This window comes from Camellia sinensis, chromosome 8, assembly GCF_055761805.1.
Source record: "Camellia sinensis isolate YWXY chromosome 8, ASM5576180v1, whole genome shotgun sequence".
Taxonomy (NCBI): domain Eukaryota; kingdom Viridiplantae; phylum Streptophyta; class Magnoliopsida; order Ericales; family Theaceae; genus Camellia; species Camellia sinensis.
In genome coordinates, this window is record NC_138968.1 from 16041566 (window position 1) to 16064317 (window position 22752).

Genomic DNA, 22752 nt, shown 5'->3' on the forward strand with positions numbered 1-22752 from the left:
TTTATTGTGTTTGCTTTCAGTTTTTTGAATTCAATTTTCTAAACATTGAGTTTTTATTTATTTATTTTTTTTTCGTGTTTTTTTTAATGTTATTTTTAGTGAATATTTTTAAAATTTTAAGGATTTTTTTTTTTTACTTTTTTAGATACACCTTACTTAGATGTATCTAAATAGTAAAATATTTATAAAAAAATATTTTGAAAAATTAATAAATATACAAAAATACAAAAAAAATGTACAGAATTTTGGTAGTTTTTTTCCCTCTTTTTGGTATTTAGTGAATTTTTAAAAAAAAAAAATTTCACAAATATTATATTTTTTAAGTGTTTATGTTAGGTGTGTCTAAAAATTTTAAAAATTGCTCAAAATATTAAAAAAATTCATTGAAAACAAAAAAAGAAAAAAAAGAAAGTAGAATCTTCTGAAAATTGTTTTTTTGGAAACCAAAACCAAACAAGCTGATTATTGTGATGATTGTTAGTGTAAGGATTATTAGTGAAGCGATTAAAAAAAAATTGTGTTTGTTTGTGATATATTTTAGTGAGAGGATTAACTATATGAAATACCATAAATATCCTTTGATATTTTTGATATATTTTAATATTAAAAATTATATTTTATGATTTTTTTTGTATTGTATTATTTAATATATATATATATATATATATAAAGAAAAATTGACGTAATGCAAAAAAATAAAAAAAAAATGCACAACGTACAACATGGGCTTTTTGTCCAAACTAATCTCCTTAACCTCCATTTGGGAAGTGGGTTGCCTTTTTGATTTTTTTTATGAGAGAATAGTATAATGATTATGGATTGGATGTGATATTTTATTTGTTGTGACTAAAATAGCCTATATTATCTTTTGTGACTATTTTAGCCATAAACCAACTTACCAAACAATGCTGTAAGTTTTGAAATCCAATCCTTGGAGGCCTTTGTTAATCCCCTCCTTCAAGGCCGATGCTAGTCCAAAGGGACTACCAATCTCAGACTTCACTTTGAAAACAAACATGATATTAACAACCCGAACATACTAATAGTCCAGTCTCAAAGCAGCCCCACCTCTGAAAATAAAATAGGACCTTAAATTTTATTTTTTTCTACTTGGACCCTTTATGTTTCAAGTTTTCCCAATTTGTTTCTAAAGTTAATTGGTATTTAAAATTAAATAGAAAATGTCATAATAACTGTCACATAATATAAAATATATATTATTATATTAGATCTTAAGTTTATGTTATAGATGTGATTTATATATAATAAAATATTTTTATGTTACGTTAATGTTTTTTTTTTGTTTAATTTTAAGAATAAATTGAGAGAAATTTAAAATACGAAGGGTCACAGAAAGAAAAAAAATAAATTTTAAGAAATAAAGTGAGAAAACGGCAGAGGGGGCATGAGAAATTTACTTTTTTTCCTTAGGCCCCTTTTAGAAACATGGTTAAAAGTTAAAAGATAATTTTTAATATATTTTAAATCACATCATTTCTCATATAAAATAGTACAAAAAGATTAAAAAAATTAAAAAAATCAACTTTTAATTATTTTCTCAAAACACTCCTTAATTTTAATGTCAATTAGGAGACAAACGGTGTTATGAACCAAAGTGGCTACTTGTACCGGAAGCCTTGTCTCTACGTATTTTGTAAAGTCTCTACTCTCGTCGCGGCCAACAAAAATTTATTTTGTAAAGTCTCTACTCTTGTCGCGGCCAACGGAAATTTTATTGTTTTGTCTCCTTTGTTAAACCTCTCTGTGTCCATCATGTTTAGGGGAAGGGGTGCTGGTTACATAGCTACCCTTATTGTTGTTCATGTTCACGTTCTTTTTTGTGTGAATTGCGACACTAATAATCAAAATCAGCAGCAACTCCTCCACAAGAATTCTTGTGGAGATATCGATAACATCGGTTTCCCCTTTCGACTCAACCCACTTGATAATTGTGGAGACAAGAATTTCGAGTTTGAGTGCGAGAACAATCGGACAGTACTATACTTGTATTCTGGTAAATACTACGTCCAGGCGATCAACTACAGCAGTCGAGTTATCAGCGTGGTGGATGTGGGGATACAGAGGAATAATTGCTCTTATCTTCCTCTTCATTCTTTAACTCCTCACAACATTGATAATGAAGTATCTCCCACACTTTACAGTATTGATTCAGATTCAGAGTCATTTGTAGCGTTAGTGAGTTGTGAAAAACCAGTGAAATCTCCTCTCTACATAGACACTACTAGTAATATTAGTACTGCTTTCTGTGAAAACAACGGAGGACGAGGAGGAGGTCGAGAAGGAGGAGTCAGAGGTTCGTCATCGTCGAAAAAGCATTCGTACGTTCTGGTCGGAAACCATTATCTTGATTGGTCAGATGTTGCAAACTTATGCAGCGTCGACATGCTTTTTCCGACAAGGTTGCGGCTTCCAGATGGTCGTTTACGTAACATGACGAGCTTGTTGGAGGTCCACAACGCGTTGGCTGATGGATTTGATCTTAAATGGCGTTTCGACAGCTACCAACAATGCACACGTCAGGCGCGTTGCTTCTCTAATTATGATCAAAATGCCACCGTCGGCGCTTGCCGAAAGGATAATGGTCGTCTATACGGAATTTGGGCCTTTCTAGGTGCGTGACTCCAACCTTTTTTTTTAAAGTTTTTTATCTCCCCTTCAATACACATAATTTTTAACAAAACTGCTATGTATCATGAAAAATCTTTCATGAAAATAATCATAAAAATTTTGTGATCTTTAAATTACATTTAGAATAAAACACTACACACTAATTAAGATAATCTAAGGATCATAAATTTTTCATGATCATTTTCATGACAAAATTTTCATGATCCCTAATTTTTCTCAATTTTTAATGTCTAACATTAATCCAATTAAATTACAATTAATTATAAATTCTTAATTATTTAATGTAATTATATTTTATATTTTATATTAATTCTTAATTATATTATATTTTATTTTAATTAATACATAAATCTAATTTTAGGTTTGGAAAAAATAGGGGGTAAAATTGTCTTTCTATTATATTAATTTCACTTTATTTTCTTAGAAAATCAAACTCACTCTAAAAAATAGTATGTGTAATACACCTTTCGTTAATTTGGATGAAAAAATTAATGATAGTATTTTAATCCAAAATCACGCGAGGACTTTTTGACTATATTTAAACAATAAAAAGGTAAAATGCCTCGGGCCCAAACTAGGAGGGGGTTAAAATGAATTTAACCTTTTTATTTTTTATAACAAGCTTCATTATCAAATAAAAATATAGGAATCCATTTTATCTCCATGTGGTATGGCTTAATAGCACTTTACCTTTTTATTTTTTAAAAATAGTCATATGTTCCCATGTGATTTTGAACTAAATTGCAACCGTTAATACCGTTAACCATAGATATGAAATGCTATAATACTTTCAAATCTTATATTATTTGTTATTTTCTTTCTCTCTCATTACTCATACACATAATTTATAATGTCTAGTATTAATTCAATTGAATCACAATTAATTATAAATTCTTAATTATTTATTTTAATTCTTAAATTTTTATTCTAATTTTAATTTAATTATATTTTAGATCACAATTAATCCTAAATATTTAACTACTTATTGTAATTGCTAACTTTTTAATCTAATTTTAATTTAATTATATTTTATATCACAATTAATCCTAAATTGTTAATTATTTATTATAATTTCTAACATGGTAATCAAATTTTAATTTAATCACATTTTAGATCAATTCTTAATTATTCTTTATTTTTATTTTATATTGGGCGAATTACACTAATAGTCTCTATAGTTTTGGGTTTGTGCCACTTTAGTTCATAACTTTTCAATTGTGATACATTTAGCCATAAATTTTGAATCTTGTTTCAAATAAGAACAATCAAATATATTTCTTTTGTAAACGGTCTAATTCAAGGGTAAAGTCATCATACAATTTATTTTGTGTTGGTTAACTTATATGTTGTTTGAAATGTAATAGCCTTTTATTTTAATAAATAATGTTGGAATTTTCTTAGTTATAAAGCTCTATTTTGTTTGGTTTTCAGAATCTATTTTCAGAAAAAAAAATTTAAGAAACAAAAAATTAAATTGCTGAAAAAAAATTTAAAAACACATAATTTTTATATAATTTTATCGTTTGAGAAGGTAGAAATAGAATTTTTGTTTAAGAAACTAAAAATTAAATTGGTGAAAAAAAAGTTAAAAACACATAATTTTTATATAATTTTATCTTTTGAGAAGGTAGAAATAATTATTTAAAATAAATTTTTTTTGATATTTATTTTCGTTAAATTAGTTTCTATTTTTTTAAAGGTTAAACATGGTGATAATTTTGATTTCATTATTAAACCAATCCATTAAATTAAAAAATTCAAAACTAAAAACTTTTCATATATTAAACTTATCGATTACACATTAAAAGTTTAATAACTATTCATTATATGATAACCATCCAAAAATATCAACAAAAATAATTACTCATTACATGATCATCATCCAAATACATACTAAAAATTAATTTGGTAAAAAAATTGAAATATAAAAGATTTATCATTTTTATATAATTTTATATTTGGTGTATAGAAATAATTTTAAAAAATTCAAAAATAATTTTTTGACATTTATTTTTGTCAAACTAGTTTATATTTTATCAAATTGACAAATTTGTCCTTGAAATAGAGTAATAGTGTCTTTAATTGCCCTTATTTGCCATGAGATTCAAAAATTAGGATCAAATGTATCACAATTGAAAGGTCATAGAGGAAAATCACACAAGTTCCAAACTACAGGAACCATTAGTGTAATTCGCCCTTTTATATTTTATTTAATTATATTTTAAACACATTTAATTATATTTTATATTTTAGATCAATTATTGATTACATTTTATTTCATTCTAATTAACATATTAATTTAATTTTAGGTTTGGAGAAAATAGGGATCAAATTGTCCTTTTGTTGTATTAATTTCATTATAATTTTTCAAAAAACAAAAGTCACTCTAAAAATTAGTGTGTGTAATATACCTTTTGTTAGTTTGGATGAAAAAAATTAACGGTAGTATTTTAGTTCAAAATTACATTGGGCTTTCTCACTATATTTGAATAATATAGAGGTAAAGTACTCTAATCCCAAACCATAAATGAGTAAAATGAATTTAACCCAAATATATATATATATATATATATTACATCCCTAAAAGGGGTGCATAGGTATGTACTTCATAATTTTTTTGACAAAATTTCTTAATATAGACTCTAAAATATACTAACTTTTCTCACCGTAAAAGTTAACTATAACTTTTCATAATTTCATTATTTATAATTTTAGGTTATACATTATAATTTCATTATTCATAATTTTAACACAAAGTATCATATTACACACCTCAAACATCCATAACTTTCATCACTTAAAAAAAAAAAAAAAAAAAAAAAAAAAAAAGGAAAAGGAAAAGGAAAAGGAAAAGGCTCACCTCCAGTCCATTAATTAGTTTTGGGGTTTTTTTAGCCTATTTCGACTCCAACTTCGTAATCCAAATCATTTAAAGTTTAATAATTTTTTAGGAGATTATGTTTGTAAAAAATTAAATTAATCGAATATCAGTAACTACATATTTAAATAAAATTTATTCTTAAAAAAAAATAGAAGAAAAATATGAAATTGATAATAAATCATTCATTTTTTAAAAATAAATATAATTCAAATATGATTATCAATATCCAATTAACTTAATGTTTTGTATGAATAATCTTACGACATGCTAAGCTTTGAATGATTTGTAACACCGAGGCGGAGTCGAAATGGGCTCAAAAAGCCTAAAACTGCATCGAAATGGGCTAAAAAGCCTAAAACTGCATCGAAATGGGCAGGCAGGAGATTAGCCTCCTCCAATATATATATATATATATATATATATATAACTTTGTTATATATACTTTTTTAGGGTGCATGTTGTACAATTTTTTTTATAATATATGCATAAACCCTCACTATATGTATATGCGTAGAATTATACTGAAATAAGAAATTACATTTGAAAAGTGAGTTTTTCTATTCTACATATTACTGATGAGCTGATATCACCCTTGCAAAAATACAAAAGATACACATGGTGTGCGTACCGGATTCCGCACTATATGAAAGTAGATTGGGGCTCCGCTCTCAGTTGGACTATCCAGGGACTGAGGTTCCTGCCACAAGAAGTACCGTTAGAGCTGCCCGGCCAGGGTTGGCCGGATAATCCCTCCGGTGTGGGAATCAGTGATCGGAGAAGAAGTATATAGAGTTGAGTTTGTATGTATGTGTGGTTTTGCTTGGAATAGTTCAGTTACCTTCAATGTGAACTGAATGAAGTATATATAGAGTTCCTTCCTTGCTTTTCAAGATGGTTTCATGGAGCTTAGGTGCTGCCAAATGTCCTTTTAGCATTGCCCAAGGTGGGAGACTATTTGGTAGTCATTATAGAATGCATACACTCATTGTAGTCCTACTGATAACAAGCCACATTCTTCTGGTTCAACAGCTTTCGGGATTCTAGGTGTAGGGGACCAGCTGAGGTGGCAACTTGCACATGCTCATACTCATAACATCTACGTTTCTCTGTGGGGCTCCTTTGGCTCGGTGCCTAAGTATCCCAGTTCGGCCCTGGACGAGGCTTCTGTTGGGATGGCCCGGTCTATTCGGATGTCTCTGTGTGGGCTCGGCCCACTTTTAGTTCGGTCCATAGTTTCGGTCTTGCAACTTGGCCCAGCCCAGCATCACGACTGGGCTAACCTTTCCACTGCGAGTTGGGCCCAAGTGCTTGAGGACTTAGGTAGGCTATTGGTCATAGAGTTGGGCTCAATTGGCTTGCCCATATATTCTTCTAACCCACTTGGATTTGGGCTTTAGTGGATTGGGCCGGCCCAAGGTTTGGATCCGACCATTTTGTATTCTACCCCTTCACATGGTGTATCTTTGTTTGTAGAAATTCAAAGTTCTGCATAGTTTATTTGTTCAAATTCAAAAACAAGAAGCTAGATGGAACACATAATTTTGAAATGATAGACAATACAAGGTTGTAAATTTAAATGAGGAATCAGGCTTTGGGCTTAACTAGTTAATTTCGACTAGTTTCTATCAGTCTCATGTTCTCGTTTTCACATTAATATCCTTTGTATTTCAAGGAGACTAGTAATGTTTTTGATCTCTAACACTATTTATTCTTTCAAAAATTGCAGATGGGTTGAAATATGACTTGAAGTGTAAGTATTCCCCCTCCTCCATCTATATCTGTTTCATTTCTAAGCAATCTGACAACGTTCATTTCAAATTTTGTCTAGAAGAAAACACAAAAAGCTCCCTTGGGCCAGACACCACCTCTGTAATACTGATTCATTTTCTCAACTATTTCACAAATCTGTGTGAAACTTAAATTTGACTTGCTTGATTTGATCATTCTAGAATTGTTTTAAAAATTTATAGTGCAAATTATCATTTTCACCCTTTGCCTTTTATTCTTATGTTTTATTTTTTACTTATTTAAAATAGTCGGTGACATAGAAACACATTAAAACAAGAGTGCTTTCTTTCGCACAACGGCATTAAAACAAGAGTTAGAAATCTAATACTTAATCAATGTAATTAGAAGGTATTTAAAAAACAAGGGAAACAATTGTTTGCACTCCAAAATCTCTGGGCTGGAGAGTGTTGTTCGAGTTCATGAGGCTCATCCCGAGTTTTATTTCGATAATCTGAATCATTTATTTTGTAGAATTCTTCATATATATTATTCACAAAAAAAAAAGAGCAATCTAATAATTACAATTTGTTCAATTTATTGAAATGTCTCCAAAAAACAGAGGATAAGTATATTTTTTGAAATAGACTATCTATTTTTTTTTAATTATATATATACATTTTTTTTAGTGACAAACACAATAAATTAAACAAGTTAGGATTATTGGACTGAATTTTTTTTTTTTTTTTGGTAGATGATATACATGAAAGATATTAAAAAATGAATAATTTAAATTATCCAAATAAAACCTATGGTAGGTCTCACGAGCCCAAATAGTATCTGGACAGAAGGATAGTCCAGCCCCAAAAACAAAGTGAAACTATGAGAGTGTAATTACCTTGGAATATACGTTGGGGATTGTTTTTTTAGATAAAAAAAATATGGTATGCAGTTAATCCGCGGGATCATTTTGAAAGTAAACAATTCTTATTGTACAAATTGAAAAACAAGAAGCCAAATGGAACACTAGTTTGCTAAATTAAAGGAGAAATCAGGCTTTGTGATTGACCTTTTATCTCTTAGTAGTTAATTTTCACAAGTTTAAACTCTATTTTCTCTTTTTCTTTTTCTTTTCTTGATGGGGACTCATGTTCTGTTTTTCACCCCTTAAATAAAATTTTAATAAAATAATCATTTCATTTCAATGATCAAACATGAATAATGTTAAATTTGTCATTTGTTTATATCACTTTTAATCTATCACATTATGTCTCAACACTGCATTGAAAATAGATAGAATTGATAAGACTACGGAATAGTAATGCTTTGGTCTCTAACACTGTTTATTTCTTTCAAAAAATGCAGATCAGTTGAGTAATGACTACGACTGTATGTATTCTCCCTTCTCCATTCATATTTGTTTCAAAGTCATTACAATCTATAAGAGTGAAATTTTTGTTGTAAAAAATATTTAGGGATCAATTCATGTCGTTGTGATAATAGTCATTAAAAAGATGTTTTGAAAAGTCGAAAACATGACTTTTAGTGACAAATAATTTATAAATGTTGCTAATAAATGCGTTTTAGTGACAAAATAATTTGATTCCAAAAAAAAATATAGAGGCAAATTTTGGTCGTAAAATGATAATACTAATGTTCTAATTTTGTCATTAAAAATATAATAATGACGCTTCTAACAATAAAAATATTTCTTCCCTAACAAGTACTTTTATCTTTATATTTTAATATTTAAAATCTTAATTTATTGTAGTGAGCAATCACATACTATTTAATTCAAAAGTTGTTTGGAATAAAACAATAAAAGCTCGTTATTCATTTTCAAAAATTTATCACTAAAAACTTTGTTTTTGACTTTTTAGAACAACATTTTAACAATTATTCTTTCGATAACAGGAATTATTATCTTTTGCAATAAGATTTTTACTTTTAAGGATCAAAATTATTAATTCCTAAAACTCTTATATGTTGCGGTGCAATTTTATCATACCAATTTTTCAAATCGTTGGATCTCATTCAGTTGCTTTTCTCATTCCTATCAAGACGCCTTTGATCACTTTGATAATTAAGACTAATTGAATATTTCATTATGGTTAGTTTTAAGGCGGTGTGTCTTTCAAGTTCAAGTTCAAGTTCCAAGGAGGAATCCTCAGGATTGTCAATGTGAGTTCCTTTTTCGTTTCTGGATTTTAGTTTAATTTATTTGTAATTTTTATGCATGTCGGCTGATTTTTGTTTAATTTTTCTTATAGATCTTAATTGGGGTTACGAGCTCAAAGTCATAGGTAAATCACTCCCCTTTTTAACAGGAAAAAGTAGTTTTTGTCAATTGATTTTAAGGTGGGATAGGGTTGGGCACGACCTAATGGGCAGTCAAGCTTGTTTTTTCAAGACTTAAGATTGATATTTAAGCTCACAAAGTTGGGTTAGGATGACTTTTTAAGCCTGCCTATTAAACGGGTTGATTTAGGAATGTTTCTTGTGACCTGATTTGACTAACATATATAATGAGAAATGTTATATATAATGAGAACTTGTTACCATATGTCCCGTAATTACAACAATTATAATATTTGATTATGACCTATTATGGTATTAATTATGACTTAATTATATAACTTGTTTATACATATTGTGATGTTAGTTATGGCTCATTATAATATTAATTATAATATTATTTTGGTTATGATCTAAAAACTTTTTAGTTATATCTTATATTTTGTTTGGTTATAATTTTTTTTTTTTTTAATTATAACAACCATAGAATTGAGTTATGACATTTGTAGATATTAAATCCACAAATGTTATAACTTGTTTAGAGTACACACCTTTTTACCATAATATTACCTATTAATATGTATATACTTACAGAAAATTTATTTATCTAAATTTACACCTAGGATATATATGGCTTGATATTTAGTTTTTGTGGATATAAAATTACTAAATCTGAGTTTTATAATATTAGTTTTAATTTAATCTATGGGCTTGTTTGGTGGGCTTGGGATTGTAATACTATTTTAGGGTTGGATTTTGGATGAGACTTCTAGGCCCCCGAAGTCAGACTAGGTTTGACTTGGGCTCAAGAGTTTTCTATACATTTCTTAACTTAAACTTGATTGAGTTTGAACCTGACCCGATATTTGTCCACCACTAAGTTAAATACTTCCAAATTCTAACAATGGCAAGACAAAAGAATGATTTTTAATTTGTCATCTTGTGATTTTTATATACAGGAGGAATTCTTTTGGCAAGAATTCTATTTGGCTTATGTGCTTTTGCATTTTTAATCCGTAAGTTTAAGAGAAGACATTTATCGATGTTCGATAACATTGAAGGTTATTTGCGAAGTCAAAATCACCTCATGCCAATTAGCTACTCTTACTTAGACATTAAAAAGATGGCCAAAGGTTTCAAGAACAAGTTGGGAGAAGGGGGCTATGGTTCTGTCTACAAAGGAAAGCTTAGAAGTGGTCATCTTGTAGCGATAAAAGTATTGGGCAAGCCCAAAGCCAATGGACAAGAATTTATTAATGAAGTTGCTACCATAGGAAGGATTCATCATGTTAATGTGGTTCAGCTAATTGGATATTGTGCAGAGAGATCTAAGCGAGCTCTTATATATGACTTCATGCCAAATGGGTCTCTGGAAAAGTATATATTTTCTCAAGAAGGATATATACCATTGAGTTGTAAGCAAATGTATGAGATTTCTCTAGGAGTGGCTCGCGGGATTGAATATTTACATCGGGGTTGTGACATGCAAATTTTGCATTTTGATATCAAGCCTCACAACATTCTTCTTGATGAGAATTTCACTCCAAAAGTTTCCGACTTTGGGCTTGCAAAATTGTATTCAACTGATGATAGCATTGTGACTTTGATTGCAGCAAGGGGGACAATGGGTTATATGGCTCCAGAGTTATTCTACAAAAACATTGGAGGCGTTTCATATGAAGCTGATGTTTACAGTTTTGGAATGTTGTTGATGGAAATGACTGGTAGGATGAGGAATTTGAATGTCTTTGCTGATCATACAAGCCAAATTTACTTTCCTTCTTGGATTTATGATCAATTCAAAGAAGGAAGGGACATAGAAATGGGAGAGACCAATGAGGACGAAGGGGTGATGGTGAAGAAGATGATAATAGTGGCTTTGTGGTGCATACAAATGAAGCCTAGTGACCGTCCTTCAATGAACAAAGTTGTAGAAATGCTTGAAGGGAATGTTGAACAATTGCAGATGCCTCCCAAACCTTTTCTATGCCCACAAGAGATGCCAACAGAAGATCATAAAATTGACACAAATCCTACAGATTCGCCTATGCCATCAAGTGAATGCATAAATTCCATCACTTTGAATGTAAGTGAACCTTAAATGGTTTCATATCAAATGCGTCATATTTAAGGAAATTATAATTGTTGGCATCCTCTATTGCTTATGTGTTATTGAGGTAGCCTTATTAAACATATGATGGGGAAACTATATATGCATAATTAGATTAAATTTTTGTACGAAAACTTAGTATTTCGTTATTAGATAGCTTCCTTTGGATTGCATTTCAATTTTTCTTGAAAGATTTTCCTAGTTAAAACTAGCTTGATTGGAGCTATGCAAGTATAAATTTTTGTTTAATTTGGATTCATTTGTCATTGTTTAGAAATATTGCTTTGACACTGTACAATAACACCTAAAAATTTTAATTCTAAGTTATGGCATTTACAATAAAGAGAAATAAATTAAATACACAAATTATAATTTAAATGTGATTCGGCAATATGGTTATGTTCATAGAGGGAAGGAGATCAAATCCACTACATAGAATAAAAATTATAGAACTTTGAACATCTTAACTTAACCAGTCTACAATAAAAACCCTAACAAAAAATATAACATATATGATATACCTCTAAAACTTTGGATTAGACCTCTACATGGGCCTAGGTGAAGCATGATTTGGCTTTTTACTGTGATTTTCAACTTTAACCATCCACTTCTATAAAAAGCCTTCTACAGTAATTTTGAATGTGTAGTAAAAATATAAGACAAACAAAAGCTTTCACCTTAAACCAAAAAAGTAAGTTGGAAAAAATTGTCATGGCCCCATTCCGCCCCTAATAGAATGATGCCATGATGGCCATTAATCCGAGATTACCAAAGGCAAACTTACAAAGATTCACACAAATAGAGTATACATATGAGGCTTGCATTTGCGAAAGCAAATTTAAATCTAAGTAGTCAATAAGAGTTGTGCATAGATCAGATGAAATGACATATAACTTAGCATGGTTTTACAACTTGAATACAAAATAAAATAAAATACATCTTACATCTTGATCAAAATGCTTCTCAAGCCGAAACATACAAAAAAATGAACTATAAAGCTAAGAAGTATAATCTTCAAGATGCTACAAAACATGAAACAAAACATGTCATCCACAAAGCTTAGGTGACATCGCCTTCTTGATCATCACCTACACATATATATATATATATATAAGGGAGAGGGGTGAGTTGAAAACTTAGTGAATGATATAAGTAATAAAGGTTTGAATGAATGATATTCGAGATCTTTATCAAAACGATACATATCATAGCTTGTAACAAATCATGGGATGAACCAAGTTCATCAATAAAAGTCTTTCAAAACTTCTTGGGATGTTTAATAACATCTACATAATACAAAGGATGACATTCCTAACAAAACAAAGGAATAACCGAGCCGGAATCAAAAGCACACCCGTTCATGACTGTCGGTGGCCGACCTAGAATCGATTAGACAAACCCACCCGTTCATGACCGTCAGTGGCAAAGGAGATATCTCAAACGTGGGTGCTACTTGTATTAACGTCCCCTAGCACAAAAGGACCTTCTAAGAATGTCATCAAAACAAAGATAATATTTGATACAAAAGCTAATGGACAATCATTCATACTTGATCAAATACTTTTCCAAAACAAAGCAAAGCTTTTATCAAAACATTATATCATAGCTTTGTTAAAAATATAACTCACAATAGCTTTTCGGATGTAGGGCTTAAGGCAAGGATCCAAGACCTACAAGTACATGGAAAAGTCTACTGAATGCATTTCAAGAAGACAAGAAGAGATGTTCAAAGATGGGCATGTAATGCACTCTTAAAACAAGCTTCAAATGAGTAAGAAAGATCTCGGCATTTCTTTCCAAAATCAAGTCAAATAGAGTAAAACATGAGCTGGGAGTCAAATCCATGTTTGCTTCTTGGAAAAGCATGCTGGGTACAAACCAGGTCTCAGAATGAATGCACAGAGATGAGCTGGACTGAAATGGCCTAGCTGGGTGAACTCAGGAGGTCTTGGCCGAGGTTCCACACCTCTTGCCCAAGGTATAGTCTCCTTGGCCTAGGTGTGCGGTTGCCTGCCGAGATGTTACAAGGTGCCGGCAAGGGTGTTCCATAGTCGGCTTAGGTGTGTAGTGGTTGGCCTAGGTGTTCATGCAAAGTAGACCAAGGTGCAAGTGATCATGCAAGGTAGGCCAAGGTAAGATGCAATACTTGGCCTAGGTGTGAGGTCTGGACAAGAGTAGGTCTCGGTGACCACACCTAGGGAAAAGTGAATTCTGGAAATCTGGGTTTCCTCTTGATGAACATGAAGAACATAAATGCTAAAATCATAACTTCTTAATCAAAATTTGAGATTTCATGATAGGAGTGCAAAAACATGGACCTAGGCACCCATACTTGGAGGTTTCATGAAAACAAACACAAAAACATGGAACTTGATACAAACTTTTGGATCAAAACATGTTTTCTTTCAAGAACACACGAACATCACTTTCTCTTTCTAAAACAAAACTTTGAATCAATGCATGACTTATGAATCATGCTGGATCATGCAATATGATCAGATTAACATAAAGGACAACAAGAGTGGATCAAGAATCTAATCTCAAAACACAAATCCAATGGTTCAAGGTATGAAGATCAAGCTTGGAAATCTAGTTCTCACTCTAAGAACTCCTTCTTCTTCCTCCTAGAGCTTCTCTCTCTACAAGGCAAAGATATGGAAAATGATATGGGTTCCTCATTGCTAGCTAGCTAATACCCACTTCTGGGACACGTGGCACTATCTGATCAAATCTCCTAAAAAAGATGCTAGAATGAAAAGACAAGGGTATGACAAAGTGTGTATAACAAGTAAGGTGGCATATGCACTTTGACAAGGCAATGATCCCGAATCAAGACATAGGCTTCGGACAAGTAAGGTCTCTCTGACCTCAGCTCGAAAAGGATAACACTTGACCTAGGTGTGCCACACCTTGGCCTAGATGTGCTACACCTCGGCCTAGATTGTACCAGTCCAGGGACAAGATTGCTAGGTGTTGGCTAAGGTGCACAACAAGGCTGCAAGGTTCAAGGATTAAAGATGTTGGATACCTAGATGATAAACATCTCGGCCTAGATGATACACATTTCAGCCTAGGTGATGCACACCTTGGCTTAGATGATGTACATCTCAACCAATATGCCAGGGGTGACGGTGTAGGTCAACCAAGGTGGGTCCAAGATGGTCCTAGGTGTTGACGCACAACGGCCTAGGTGTAGGAGGTTCAAAGATGTGACATAGGTGTGAGGTAGCAAAGATAGATGGCCTAGGTGCAACACACAGAACAAGGAACAAAGCATGCAAATAACACTTAGGCAAAAACATAATAGCACAAAACCAGACAGGAACCTTCACTTAAGCAAAACAAATCAAAGTCTGCAGATGCAAGCCTAATCAAGACAACATCATGTAAATTCATATGAGCACGATTAAGACAAGAATGAAGGTTGTTATAAAAATAAAGATGAATTTTCCATAAAAAAATCTTTTAAAAGATCAGCATTTTATAGGATGATGATAACTAGGAAAATATTTAGTTACATTTTTTTCTTTTTAACCTCATTAATCCTTGGAAATTTGTACAGATTTAGTAGTGTAGCTTGCTTTTCGTGCTCCTTTCAGATACGATAGTCCTATAGTTCGAACTCTTATGGTTCTGAATCTGATTTCACAAGTGCAATGTAAAATAGATAAATACAAATGAGTCCAAATCCGGCAATTCTTTTAGAAAATTGATTTTGAATCAAAATGTCAAAAATGGACTGCTTTGCCAAATTATAGAGTCGCCACCTAAATATTTTTGGAAAATTTAGGAAACCCGAGACTCGTGCCAAAGGCCACCTATTCGTCATCACCAAAGTGTCTCGGCTCGGGAACTTAGGTATGAGAGGGAAAGGTCATGAATTGAGCACCCTACTCGCCCGATCAAAGGTCGGCCTCTACTAATCATGATGTGATTCTTATTTACATTATATGCTCTTGTTCCGAGTATTAGCTGATTTACTATGTGATGCATACAAGTATAGACTAATTTTGTGAAAGTTGGAACATTTTGATTTCATGTTTTGTTTGAAAACTGGTTTGAATACGCGCCACTTGAAAAATGTGAGTTTGTATGTACATTAATCAATTCATCCCAATTTTAGAAATTAGCCTTCATCCACCGGTATTCAAGCAATTATATCATTTAAGCAAATAGCCTTATGGAAAACATGCTTAATATGACAACAATCGTACGCATGCAATATGCTAAAGTAATAAATGCTCACCTAGTACTCCAAGGCAAGCCAAAAGAAATAAAATACTTAGAAAAAATGCATGATCCTAATAATGCAATGGCTAATGCAACGCATTCAATATGCAATTAACAGGCCCGGCTACTAACATGACATGTAAATCAATTTGAGCATACGGTTTAAGCACGTATTCAAAGAAGTAATAAATAACAATGTGAGTTAGAATGATGAGCCAAACTTTTATGCATGCAAAATACATGGATGCAAGGCATGGAAAATGCTAAACGAAATATGATGTATTATGTTATCCATCATAAGCGCATAAATAAAAAGGAGAAAGAAATGGGGGTTGGATGACATACACACATTATTACATTTGCTCTCGTGCAAGAGGGTCCGAATAATGTCCTAGCTAATTTAAGCTAATTAACTAGCTATTACAAATCAAATGAAATAAATTAAATACACTAGCTAATTATTACAACACAAAGATAAATAGCTATCTAATTAATCTAATGAATTAATTACAAAGCAAAATGAACTAACTATTCTAACTAATTAATTAAGTGCAACATAAAACTGAACTAGCTATTTACAACACAAATTAAGTTGCTATTCTAACTAGCTAATTAATTGCAATACACTACTAGTGAACACAATTTTAACAGGCCCCGAGAAGCGAGGAATGACTCATGTATGCACACAGATCTCTACTTGAAAATGCTCTCTGTTTGGTTGCCAAAATACTTCTATTTTGCAGTAAGAAAAAATGCACTGTTTTTACCTCATTCTCTGCTCTGTTCCACCAAGAAGGGACATTGCTGGTCTAAAATAAGTGGTTGGCCGGCCAAGAGAAGATGGTCGGTCGGCCACTATTTTAAGGGTCTGCCTTGTTGCAACAGAAAAGAGACAGAGTGCAAACAAGGTGCTTTAAGAGGTGTTTGCCCATTCTGTCTCTCCTTATCGTTTGGCAGGTCAAATGAGAGGTAGAATCGATTCACAAACCATCAATACGTAAGATTATCGCGTGATGATCAAGGAGTTGATAGGACAAAGTTTAATAAATGGAAAGCAAAGACCAACAAAAACCTCTCCCCATCATGATGATATTGATCAAGGGAATGTGGTTGACTATGAAACTTGAACCATTTCATCACTGACAAGTATGAAATGACTCAAGATTCAAGAGGTTCAATTAACGTCCGATTGAACCTAGGTTGATATTATTATCTTGTTCCATTTTAGCCCAATTTTAATACCTCTTTGAAATGCTATTCTAATTAGCTAATTAATTGCAATACACTACTGGTGAGCACAATTTTAATAGGCCCCGAGAAGCGAGGAATGACTCATGTATGCACGTGGATCTCCACTTGAAAATGCTCTCTGTTTGGTTGCCAAAATATTTCTGTTTTGCAGTAAAAAAAAATGCACTGTTTTTACCTCATCCTCTACTTTGTTCTGCCAAAAAGGGACACTGCTGGTCTAAAATAAGTGGTCGGCCGACCACTATTTTAAGGGTCTGCCTTGCTACAACAGAAAAGACACAAAGTGCAAACAAAGTGCTTTCAAGAGGTGTTTGCCCATTCTGCCTCTTCTTATTATTTGGCAGGCCAAATGAGGGGTAGAATCGATTCACAAACCATCAATACGCAAGATTATTACGTGATGATCAAGGAGTCAATGGGACAAAGTTTAATAAATGGAAAGCAAAGACCAATAAAAACCCCTCCCTATCATGATGATATTGATCAAGGGAATGTGGTTGATTATGAAACTTGAACCATTTCATCACTAACAAGTATGAAATGACTCAAGATTCAAGAGGTTCAATTAACGTCCGATTGAACCTAGGTTGATATTATTATCTTGTTCCATTTTAGCCCAATTTTAATACCTCTTTGAAATACTATTCTAACTAGTTAATTAATTACAATACAATACTAGTGAACATAATTTTAACAGGCCCTAAGCAGTGAGGAATGACTCATGCATGCACACGGATCTCCACTTGACAATGCTCTCTGTTTGGCTGCCAAAATACTTCTGTTTTGTAGTTAGAAAAAATGCATTGTTTTTACCTTATCCTCTGCTCTGTTCTGCCAAAAAGGGACACTGCTGGTCTAAAATAAGTGGTCAGTCGGCTGATTGGTGGCCGGCCAGCTACTGTTTTAAGGGTCTGCCTTGATGCAACAGAAAAGAGACAGAGTGCTTTCAAGAGGTGTTTGCCCATTCTGCCTCTCCTTATCATTTGGCAGGTCAAAGGAGGGGTAGAATCGATTCACAAACCATCAATATGCAAGATTATCGCGTGATAATCAAGGAGTTGATGGGACAAAGTTTAATAAATGGAAAGCAAAGACCAACAAAAACCCATCCCTATCATGATGATATTGATCAAGGGAATGTGGTTGACAATGAAACTCGAACCATTTCATCACTAATAAGTATGAAATGACTTAAGATTCAAGAGTTTCAATTAACGTCCGATTGAACCTAGGTTAATATTATTATCTTGTTCTATTTTAGCCCAATTTTAATACCTCTTTTAAATTACCTTCCATTCATTAGTCAATTAAGTTCAATAATGAAGATTAAGTCCACTAATGGAAAGAAGTATCAAACAAAGGGTTATTTTGGGCATGAGAGAGATATCATGCCGTTGGTAATGAACCTCCGAGGAGATTAAACCATTGAGCACAACGATCTCTATCTCAGGCTTTAAACAACCAATTGGTTGAGACAATTTTCAAGGCAATGAAAAGCCAAGAAATGAGGGAGGTACAGAGATGATTAGAGGTGAACACAAGTATGTAAAGCTTGAGATAAATACTATTAACTCAACTAGGTCGGTGTCTAATGCCTAAAACACCAAACCTATGAGGACCATTACATTACAAGCCTATCAAACAAAGCATGAATGGAACAAACACATAAAAAAATTCCTAAAATAGGCTAAAACAGTGCTGGAATTGAAGTTAAAGAAGCTAAAAGAGTAAGCTACAATAATGGAGAATTTAAACTAGTAAACAAGCATAAAGAGGGGTGGCTAACCCCTCAATTTTTGGGAATTTAAAACTACATTTTTAGCTTCCGAAAACCTCTGAAATTTAGTGGTGAAAAGCTCAAAAAAAAAATTGATGAAGAGATGCAAACTACAAGGGTGAAAGCCTAGGAAGCAAGGTTCAAAGAAGGGTGGTTAACCTCTTTACCTTTAATGGCCTTAAACCACAAGTTTTAGCCCATAAAAAACAATCCAAAAACAGTTCAGAAACAACCAGAAAAGAGAAGGAAGAAGTAGTGTAAAGATAATCAAAGTTATACTTCTTGAAGAGAAGTAACTCCTTTGTTCACAAACCACATGGTATTCACTCTCAAGGGCTGAGATTTGAGCTCAAGAACCTTAGCAAGAAGAACCAAATTTTTGGTTTAGGAAGTGTGGAGAGAGAGTTCTATGCAAGTTTTGGTCCTTAAGGGAATTTTTCTAACCTTATTTTCAAGAAAGGTGGTTATGTATATATAGGGAAATATGAACCTCAATCGGAAATATCCATATAGAGACAGCTGGTGTGGTGCATGCACATGGGGGGACAGCTGGCAACAGCTGACAACAAAATATATGCTAGCCAAAAAACATGGTCGGCCGGCCATAAAGTGGACGACCGACCACTAAATTTTGACCTGCCAGCCATCTGTTGGCTTGCAGGCCTTTGGATGGTCAGGTATGGTTTAGGTATGAAACAAACAAGTTTTTGGAAACCAAGACAGGTTTGGTGCAAAGATTTGCACAATTCCAGGCTCTAAAGTTTGGAAAACGGAAGCTTTTGCTGAGAAACTTGAGCATACAAAGCGTAACATTTCATCATCGAGTGATCAACCTGAGGTGCCCAAGTCTTAAGGGTGGTTAAAAATTGGGTGTCTACAAGTGGTCTTGCTTTGCTTAGGTAGTTGACTTGTAAGTCAGCTTCCGACTCTCTATCTCAAATCTGTTTGAACAGCTAATTATTTTTTACTTAGTTCTTAATACTACTGTAATTAGTTGCTTTTACTTTTTTTTCTTCTTTTTGCACTGTGTCCATACTCGACTCTCCAACGCTACTAATGCTTTAGAATATTTTTTTTAAAAAAAAAAATCTTTATTTTTTAGTTTTTAGGATAATGAAAAATGAAAAATAAAAAATAAATTTATTTAAATGAATTTTTTTTTTTTTAGTTTCAAAAGTGTAAATTATTGTGGAATTAAAGTTTTAACTATTCCATCCTAATCAATCTACTAATATGATTTTTTTCAATAATAACCTATACTCAAATATTTAAGAGAAGAATGATTTAGGCTGTGTTTGGTTATGTTCTGAAATCATGATTTAGCAGCATCACTCACGTATGATGTTTGGTAGGTGTTTTGTAATCACCTTTCGAAAACTCTGCAGAGTGCTCTGTCTCAGCCGCTGTTTTCAGAAATTTTTTTTTTGAAAATTTTGCCTGACGGGTCGTCCGGCCGGTTGACCGGAATAGTGATTTTTTTTTGTTGCAATTTGTATGTTAATTTTTATATAATCGAAAAAAACATTTTCTAAATATTTTATGTGCTTTAAAATAATTTTGAGTTGTATGTTTAGTTATGAGTTGTAAATTTTTGTATCAAATATCAAATGTCACATCAACAATTCCCCACTCAAATCAAAACTCTTTACCAAACAAATTTTCTACACTCAAATCATAATTCCAAACCCCATAAACTCAAAATACAACTCATACTCTCAAATCATAATTACAAAACACAACCAAACGCAACCTTAAATTCTCAAAACAACACTAGTGAGTTCAAAAAAGGTCCAAAATTATAGCAATACTCTCTGAGGTGTAGTGTGGTATAATTTGACAATAAAATTATAACCAAATTGTGGGTGGTGACAAATTTATTATCGGTAATCAAACCGCGATTTAGACAGTTTTAACTTGTTAGTTAATTTAAAAATAATGCATATAATGTATAACACTATTTTGCATAATATTTTATATACATATAACACTACTTTGCAACAAATTCTACATCTCAAATATCACTCACATTTATTTTTAATTTTATATTTCATTGGAAATAAATAAATATGTATTAACTATGGCTGAGGGTAGGGTAGGGTTGTGCAAAATACTATCCAATCTGCTAAAACTGCCCAATCCTCATCGATTCATCTACTAACCGCGGATTAAATTTTGAAATTTATATTTGCCTTCAAAACCACTCCGTTATAGTTAATGCATACATTTTTTTAATCTCTAATGAAATATCAAAATAAAAATGAGTGTGAGAGAGATTAATGTGAAATTTGTTGCAAATTAGTAGTTATATTTATGAAAAATTAGTTTGTATTATGTATATGAAATGTATTATGCAATTTAGTGTTATATATTATGCAAATAGTTGATAATTGTCTAAGAATATTCTTCAATAAACTAGCAAATTGAAAACGCTCCAGACTATCCAAACCATGATTTGATTATTTGCCGATCTGCCATTCACGGTTTGATTTATAATTTTATTCTCAAACCGACCAAACTACATCGCAGACACCCCTAGTAAAAGGGGACGATTTCATAGACGGATTATAAATTTGAAATTAATATCAAATCAACTCACAATTAGCAGGTGAATCGGTGCAAATTAAACAATTTTAGCTAATTAAACAATATTTTGCATAAACTTACTCTCCAATTTGACCTTCTTTGTTCTATTCATGTAATGAAAGATTTTCATTTCTTGTCTAATGATTATGAAAAATGAACGTAAAATTATAGTTATTTTAACAATAATATTTGGTCAGCAAAAAATTCTCAGCCTGACTATGCCCAAATTACGTAGCACTAACAAAAGCAAAAAAAAAAAAAATGACCCACGTGTTTCTTTGCTCTGTTCGTCTACACCAACTATCCTCTCTTCCTCTCTTCTCTCTTTCTCTTAAACAAACAGTGGGCTCTCTCTCCTCTCTTAGATATGAATTGTGAAGAAGAAAAGAATGGAATGGGTGATTGGAGAACTGATCTCTGTTGGGGAAAATATATGATTTCTCGCAAGTAAATCAATCAATGGGAATAAAAACTAATGCAGAAAAATTAAATCAACAACGACACAAGAATTTTACATGTTTCCCTCAATGTGAGGTACGTCCACGGGATCGAAATTCGATTCCACTATCAACCAAAAAGTTTCCAAATGATTATAAATGAGATACGAATGGTCTCACAAACTAACCCTTAGGTGAATTCCAAATAATCACAAATAATCAAGAGGAAATGCCTCACCAAATAGGTGAATAAATTGTTTTCGAAACAGAGTTGAAGAAGACCACAAATCTGAATTAAAATAGTTTCATTGAATTGAATTCCACCGAATTAAATTTGATTCAAAAATCACCCACACAGCAAGCTTATACTTCAACCACAAACCCAACAAAGACAAATCAACCTGTAACAGTTGCGCAACACTTCGAAAGAATAAACAATGTAAATATCCTAAGCACTATCTCCCAGAAATCAATTACCTGCCGCACTCCTCCAGAAACACAAAAACAATATTTATATATATTGTTAAATCTTGGGCTTTTTATCAAAACCCTAGCTACTGCCCAATCGAATATTGGGCTTCCAAAAGTTAGATATAATATATTAAAAATATATTATAACCAACACCAAACCAAATTAAATTCTTTTAATAAACCAATTGGGTCCTATACTCCAATAAGGAGGTATACCCAATAATCTCTACACCATCGCCGTCACTCCTCCGCCGACCACCGTGAACCACCTACCCTCTTTCATGAACCTCGTCGTTGCTATTGTAGATCGCAAGTCACTGCGCTAGACTGAGAAGCAAGAATA

At 32.2% G+C, this 22752-nt stretch overlaps 2 protein-coding genes across 7 annotated transcripts in view; both read left to right on the forward strand.

Annotated features, from left to right (window-relative positions):
• The window catches only part of LOC114272435 (uncharacterized), a 313860-nt gene that overhangs the window by 91980 nt on the left and 199128 nt on the right, over nt 1–22752 (forward strand). The window lies entirely within an intron of this gene.
• Nucleotides 1566–11794, forward strand: LOC114293567 (LEAF RUST 10 DISEASE-RESISTANCE LOCUS RECEPTOR-LIKE PROTEIN KINASE-like 2.1). Of its 2 annotated transcripts, XM_082882110.1 has the most exons (6): nt 1566–2632; nt 7257–7280; nt 8621–8644; nt 9371–9436; nt 9526–9558; nt 10510–11794. In XM_082882110.1, the coding sequence occupies exons 1-6, from the start codon at nt 1606–1608 to the stop codon at nt 11649–11651; spliced, it is 2316 nt and encodes a 771-aa protein (XP_082738236.1). In that variant the 5' UTR covers nt 1566–1605; the 3' UTR covers nt 11652–11794. The 2 variants fall into 2 exon arrangements, with proteins under 2 accessions (XP_082738236.1, XP_082738237.1); XM_082882111.1 differs by lacking the exon at nt 7257–7280.